The sequence below is a fragment of the Protobothrops mucrosquamatus genome, unplaced genomic scaffold, assembly GCF_001527695.2.
Source record: "Protobothrops mucrosquamatus isolate PMUCROS unplaced genomic scaffold, P.Mucros_1.0 scaffold97, whole genome shotgun sequence".
NCBI classification, from domain to species: Eukaryota; Metazoa; Chordata; class Lepidosauria; order Squamata; family Viperidae; genus Protobothrops; species Protobothrops mucrosquamatus.
The window spans coordinates 602939-610148 of NW_015386472.1; the positions used below are offsets into that span (position 1 = coordinate 602939).

The 7210-nt window shown below is 53.2% G+C and overlaps 1 protein-coding gene across 1 annotated transcript in view; it reads left to right on the forward strand.

The window, feature by feature from the left end:
* The first annotated feature begins 6613 nt into the window (after positions 1–6613).
* Positions 6614–7210, forward strand: part of ABCG4 (ATP binding cassette subfamily G member 4) — a 27254-nt gene continuing 26657 nt past the window's right edge. Inside the window, 1 exon segment of the mRNA XM_015812593.1 lies at positions 6614–6842. Within this exon segment, the coding sequence (XP_015668079.1) occupies positions 6614–6842 (229 nt within the window).

The following is a 7210-nucleotide window of genomic DNA, read 5'->3' on the forward strand; positions in this document are numbered from 1 at the left end:
AACCTCAGAAGTCAGTTTGGACTGAGGCCCAGGCTGAGAAGCAGGAACGCATCGGAGCTGGCAAAGAGGTTAGTTAGCCTGACCGGTCGGAGATGGATGGAAAAGGAAGTTGGATACCTGAACTCTGAGGGGGGGGGGTTGTTAGCTTCCTTCTCCTCCGGGACAGGTAATGTAGTGATTCTTGAGCCCCCGGGGCTCCCAGCCAGCGCATCAGCGATAAGATCTCTGCCTCCCTGATGGCCTTAAAAGTCAGCACGGCTGCTGGCCGCTACACTGATAACCCCCCCCCACCACACACACACACTTTTTTTGCTGGAGGGGTCCCAGGTGCTTCCTGAGCTTGTTTTCTTGCAGGCGTTTCGTTACCCAAACTAGGGTAACCTCATCAGGGCCAGCTATCTCACAGCCCGGATTCTCATTCCTGAGATGGCTTACGCCAAACTCCTTACCGCTTTCTGGGATTCGAATTCTTGCCTGAAAAGTGTGTCATATTGGGCAAAGCCTGTTGCAAAACCCACAGCTGTTTGGACTCGCAGCAACTCTTTTTTCTAAACCTGGGAGCTGCCTAGAGAACTGCCTTTGGCTGTGGAGATCTATAACTCAGGATGCTTCTTCGTCAGTGTCAGCCCTCTGAGGTAGGCAGCGGAGGGGATGGGGTTTTCAGCAATGCCTCTTGATTGTCACCAGGCCTTGGAATAATATCTCGAAAGCCCTTCCTGCCTCCTTCCTGCCTCCCTTTTAAGGGCAGTCAAGCTAGGTGGGGCTGTCCTGCGTCTCTCACTCTTTCTCCTTTCCGAGGGGCAAGTGGCTGGTCCCCCTGCCTTTCTTTACCTAGCCCTGAGCCACAGCCCTTTGCACCAGCTTCGTTCAACCTCCGCAGCCCCCCCCTCCCCAATTCTCCAATTGCTCCAAGAGTTAATCCGGTTCGCTTAATCGGGGCACAGGGGGCCTATGTGATGAAGGACGGCTTGCTACTGCAGGGCATTGCCCTCCAGTCAAAATCTTCCTGGGTGCAAGCACAGCCTGTTCAAAGTGCATGAAGCTGGCTTGGGACCGACTGGGACGGGGCTTGGAGTGCGATCCAAGGCAAGGTGGTTTTGTAATGCATGATTTACCATCTTGCCTCCGTTTAACCTAAATCCTGGTTTTTCAGCAGCCAGAAGTTATTGGTTTATTCCCTTCAGAAGAACGTCAAGAAAAAAAAAAGGGGGGGGGAATATAAACTAAACTAAATGCAAAGGTTATGATGGAAATGCATGCGTTGCCAAAGAAAAGGGAGAGGGGGGAAGCATTTAGTGCTTTTAAAAAAATTCAAGTTCACTTTTCACTTTTCAGCAAGCCTTAACTTAAACCAGAGCAGAGCAACCTATGTTTGCTCAGCCTTTTCCGTTGCTTGCTGAAGTGACGGGATCGGCTCCTGGAGTTCCTTGGAAGAGCGTTTTAAAATGGATCATGGCGAAACCATCCCTTTTGGCCAAGGAGTGCTATTCTGGTCCCGGAAATCCCACCAGCGGCCACGAGAGGACACAGCAAGCAGGTTTAAACAGCCGGAGCTTCCTGGCATCTGTTCCTCCCGTTTCCCTCCACCTCCCTCCCTCTCTTCTCTCTCTCTTCTCCCTCTCCCTCTCTCCCTTCTTCCTTGACATCTTCCTTTTTCCTCCCAAGCCCTCCTTCCAGGGCTTGCAGGCAGCCTGTCTTTTTCAGCACCGGTCCCTGTCCATCGGAATCCGGATTCCGCTTTGCAAAGGCTCAAAGAGGTCCTGGCATCAAGCGGAGGGAGCATCTCCAGTTTGACAGGGGTGGTCGAAAGAGTCAAAGTGGGGGCTGCGACAGCCCGGTGGAAGCCCTGCTTGTCTTCTGGGTGTCCCAACAGCTCCAGTCGGGCTGCTCCATCATGGCCTTGGCTCTCCTTCACCCTAATCTCTTCAAGCCCCCACCCCTCTCCATTGGGAAACACCTGGATTAAAACAAGAGCAGGACCAAGAGCGAGTTTCTACTGGCACCGGCTGCTCTCTGGGGCAATCTGGCTCTTGGGCTTCCGCCCAAGAGGGGCTCCAGTCCCATTGAACGGAGGACAGGAGTGATAAAGGAACATAATTATAGGGTGTCAAGATAGGACTGGCGATCCACATTTGCATGCGAAACGGGCCTAATAAGATGATCATACCTTCATGAATGACTGTATGACACAGTTCCAGCCAGGAGAAGGTAGGCATGACTCATTCCCCCCCCCAACACCTCCCCCGGGGCTTTGGAAATTCACGACCCCCGCCCCCTATAGGTCCCCCGAACGCCCCATTGGGCTTGGATAACCAAGCATCCCTCCAAGCTCAGTAAGCAGAGGGGAAACCAAGGCACAGGTCCTTCTTCAGAACTAGGAACTTGCGGGGGTTTTCTTGGTGGGCTTCCTGCAGCAGGAGCCCCCTCTTTCTCCGGGAGAGCGAGGGGAGGGTCTTTTCCTGGCCGGCGATTGCAGCTGGAGCGCCCCCTCCCTCTCCTCCACCCTCCCCGCCCTCCAGAGCAGCAGCATCCGCGGACCCTTTAACAGCAGAGCCCGGGATTTCCGACCGGGAAGCGCAGCCCGGCCCAGCCCAGCCCTTTCGCGCTGCTGTCGGCGGACCGGGGGCTGCCGGAGGAAGGAGCCCGGGCAGGGGCGGCCGCGAGCGGGGCTGGGCTGGGCTGTGCAGGCGGGGGGCTCTCCTCGCCCCTCCCCACCTGTTCCAGCCCGGCGCCCTGGGGGATGGGGACGGAGGAAGCGGCGGCGGCGGCCGGCTGCAAGAGCTGAGTCCGCCTCCCTCACCCAGCTCGGGGGTCGCTGGTCCCCGCAGGAGGAGAGCCGCTGCTTGGCCTCGCCCGCCCTCAGCCCCCCCCCGGCGCCCCCTCCCTCCCCATGCTGATGCCGATGCTTGCGGAGGGCAGCTAGAGGTCGGCTGCAAGGAGAGCGGCGGCAAGACCCCCCCCCCAGGCGAGGGTCCGAGCAGCGGGGAAGGGGCGGACGGCAGAGGTGAGCTCTTCCCCCCTCCCAGCAGAGGGATCTGGCTGGCCAGGGCCGGAGAGGAGCCCTGCGGAACCCCCCTCCCATTCGCCCGGGAATGGGGTGGGAAAGGGAGAGGGAGGGAGGGAGACCCACGGGGAGGGGTCCGCAAACTTTTGGGCACCCTTCCCCTCCGCGGTGGCCCGGGGCCGTCTGCGCTATTTGCGGGCAGGGCTTTTCCCCGCCGGGCAGGGTCTCGCCTGGCTGGGCAAAGGGAGGGATCCCAGCCCATCGGGAGGGGGGGCGGCTCAGAGAAGGGTAGGAGGTCTTGGAGAGCGGGGCATGGCAAGTTGCTCCAAGTGGTCCGGTGCCCCCTTTTCCTAGAGGTCCAGGCCTAGCAGGGGGCAGAAAGGTGGGGGGGTGGGGGTCTGTCTAATTGGAGCAGGTTTGACACCTTCAGGAATTTCTCTGCTTTGTTTTCAAGGAAGCCATCTTTTAAATCTATCTATCTATCTATCTATCTATCTATCTATCTATCTATCTATCTATCTATCTATCTATCTATCTATCTATCTATCTATCTATCTATCTATCTATCTATCACCCTCTCTCTGTCTGTCTGTCTATCCATCCTTCCATCCATCTATATCTAATCTAGTCTTGCCCTTCCAGCACCTTTGAGGCAGGTGGGGGGGTTCAAATTGTTCAGCCTTAAGAGTTATGGAATTCCAGGGGTCTCTTGTCAAGTTTGGGTATGCTTAAACCCCTCCCCTCGCCCCCCTCTTTGTCATGGCTGGATTCTGGTCCTTGTTAAACCACAGAATATCAGGCTGCAAATACTCTAAGGGTTGGGGGAGATGGGGATGGGGGGGATAGAAGATAGCCATTCATGGAGGGGCAGTGTCTTCGGCTCCAGCGGGAGGGAGGGAGGGAGGGACAGAGAGAGGGGGGGATTAGTAAGTAACTCCCAGACCGGGATCCTGGAGAAATCTGGGCTCCGACTGCAAATCAGCCATACGTTTTACAGCAGCATTTATTGGCTAGCCAGGAATCAAAGCATTTCTGAAAGGGGATCACGTGCGGTTTGGAAGTGGGGTGGGGAGGGGCCTTCCAGAGATGCCTTCCATCTAGGGGACCCCTGGCTAAGAGAACGTGTCTCTTGGGGTGTGATGGGTGGGGAGAGAAAGGATCTCTCCGAAAGGCAAATCTGGAGGTGATGAAAGGAGATCCTGTGATGAAATAAATCAGCCGAGATTCGGCATTTCAGCTCACGGAAGGCAAGAATCTGCTCAGATCCCCGGCAGAGAAGCCCTTGGCCCAGGCAGCCCCCGGAGCCGCAATTCCAGCCAGGCTCTGCAGGGGAGGGAAGGAGCAGAGCCTGCGCAGAAGGGCATTTCCTGCGCTCTCCTCTCTCCCGCTTTGGACAGGCTCTGGGTCAGAGATCCATCAGCCTTCCTCCCTCCCTCCCTCCCTCCTTCCTTCCTTCCTTCCTTCCTTCCTTCCTTCCTTCCTTCCTTCCCTCTGCTAGCCCTCTCAAGCTGGGACCTTTAGATTACAGCATCCATCATCCCCAGTCTGGAGGTACTGGTTTGATGGCCATTGTAATCCAACATTTTGGAGGTGGAAAGTGTCTTGATGATGGACTCGCTTGGGGGGAGAGTATCTCCATTCCACCCATGGAGAGGGGGGGCAGATGGGGGGGAATCAGCAGCGAGGGGATGTCTACCAGTGTGATCCGCTGCACACCTTTGGCAATTCAAGTTCTCCTCCGGCTTTGCTGAGGTTCTGCAGCTTAAAATAGGGCAGGAAGGAAGCCGATTTCTCTCTGAGGTGTGTGAAGGGTCTTTCTCTTAGCCCCCCCCCAAAGCTGAATGGCACCCCCCCCAGCTCATCCTCCTCCCCTCCAGTCTATCTAATCAGACTCCCTTTGCAGGAGATCGTCTCTCTAGGGCCCTCCCCCCCCCCACCTTTGTCTTGCATTTGAATGCAGCCATTAGTTTTTGCCTTGAGTTTAATCCTCCATCCAGATTTGGCTGACATCCCGATATTTAAGCATTTACTTTGAAACATTTTCCTTGTCTCCATGTAAAAAAAAACATATATCCTAGGAAAAAAATCAAAGGACTGGGTGGAGAAAAGGGCTTGCATCTCTTGCTTCCTGGTGGCTAGGCTCGTTTGCAACCTGGAGCCCCCCAAAATTGGTTCAGCTCCCCTAGCAACTTTTAATGCAAAGTGGGTGTACCTGGAACCTGGTGACATTTTCTCCAGTCCCTCTCAGATGAAAAGAGGAAGGTCCTTCTGATATCCCAGCTCTAACGTGTTGCACCTCGTTGAGTTAGCTTGGAATCAGGACTTCCCTGAAGATAAACCAGTGGGTTTTTCTGGGGGGGGGGCTGTTTTTTGGCAAAGGGCAATGAAAGAAATCACTATTCTTCTGCTGGCTGTTTCCTTCCCTGCCAACTAATCAGGAGTCTCTCCTCCAAGCATGCTCACGGTGGACTTCAACTCCCAGAATTCCCCAGCCAGCACAGCCATTCCCCAACTGGCTGGGGAATTCTGGGAGTTCTTAAAGTTGCCAAGGTTGGACACCCCTGCCGTAAATGATAGTGCTTCACCTTCCATCTTTGAAATGAGAAAGTGGAAGGAAGATGATGAACACACCCTTTTCATGGGACCTCTATGCTGTATGTAGAATGGAATGGAATGGAACGGAATGAATGGAACGGAACGGAACGGAACGGAACGGAACAGAACAGAATAGAATAGAATAACAAAGTTGGAAGGAATCAGCTCTGATTCCTGTCACGCAACCTCTTTTAACATAGAAGCAGTTGGGGCACATTATTAGTGATTAATGGGGTGTGGATCACTTCTTAGAACAAGACCTGATGTATATACAAGGTGCAGCATATGCAATTATCCAGAAGAATAGATACGTCTCTGCTGGAATCAAGAATTAGGTTGTTTTGTTCAGTCTCACTTCTTTGGAATCTAGATTAAAGCTACTTAAACAATTAAAGCTATTTTTCTTGTTAAAAAAAAAGACAACTGCAATCTATAGACAAAGGAAACGTGTGGTAGCGTAGCTACTGCCCAGGAAGTGGTTCTCTAAAATTGGGGTGCCTTTCCCTTGCTAAAAGTCAGATGTTATTTGCAATTTATTTATCTATTTGTACTTTGATGTGTTAGATTCATCTATCCACCAGGATTTAAACCACTGATGATTTCAAAGTCCATACTAGCCTGACTACACATACATAGAAACTATCTTTTTAAGACCTCGTAGTCCCTATTCAGGGTAAAGTTGGGGGTGACTAGATGGAGCTGTGCATTTACTGGCCAGATGCACCACATGGAGTTCACAGTAGATATTTTTTCTTTGTGTCCTAGGAAACAAACACCTGCCACTTCCTAGGATTAAACTCTCGACCTTCTGAATGGGAGGCGACCGCCTTCACCACTAGGCCACCAGGCTGCTAATGACCACAAATGCATAAATCTCTCCAAATTGAGAATCTCTTGCCCAAGGTGGCCCCACCTGCCGTGGTGGATGGACTTGGCCCTTCATAGCCTTAGGGAGCACCTGAAGAGCAGAAGACTCACTTCTGTCTCCTTTGCCTTCTCAACAGAGGAGCAGCTATGGCGGAGAAGAGTCTTGATCCCACCTGTGTGTCCATCGCCCTGGAGGACTCTGTCTGCAATGCTGGATCGCAGGATGGCTCCTTCCTGACCACTCACCTGAAAAAGGTGGAAAACCACATCACGGATGCTCAGAGGTTCTCCCATTTGCCCAAGCGGTCAGCTGTGGACCTTGACTTCATTGACCTGTCGTATTCGGTCCGGGAAGGTTCCTGGTGGCGAAAAAGAGGTAGGACAGCAGCCTTTTGGAGGCAGACAGAATAGAATAGAGCTGGAAGGGACCTTGGAGGTCTTCTAGTCCAGCCCCCTGCTCAAGCAGGAGAATCTATACCGTCTCAGACAAATGGCTGTCCAGTCTCTTCTTTAAAATCTCCAGTGATGGAGCGCCCACGATTTCTGGAGGCAAAGCTGTTCCACTGGTTGATTGTCCTCACTGTCAGGAAGTTTCTCCTTAATTCCAGGTTGCTTCTCTCTTTGATCAGTTTCCAACCACTGTTTCTCGTCCTTCCCTCTGGTGCTTTGGTGAACAACCTGGCCCCCTCTGCCTTGTGGCCGCCCCTCAGATACTGGAACACTGATTTATTTATTTATTTATTT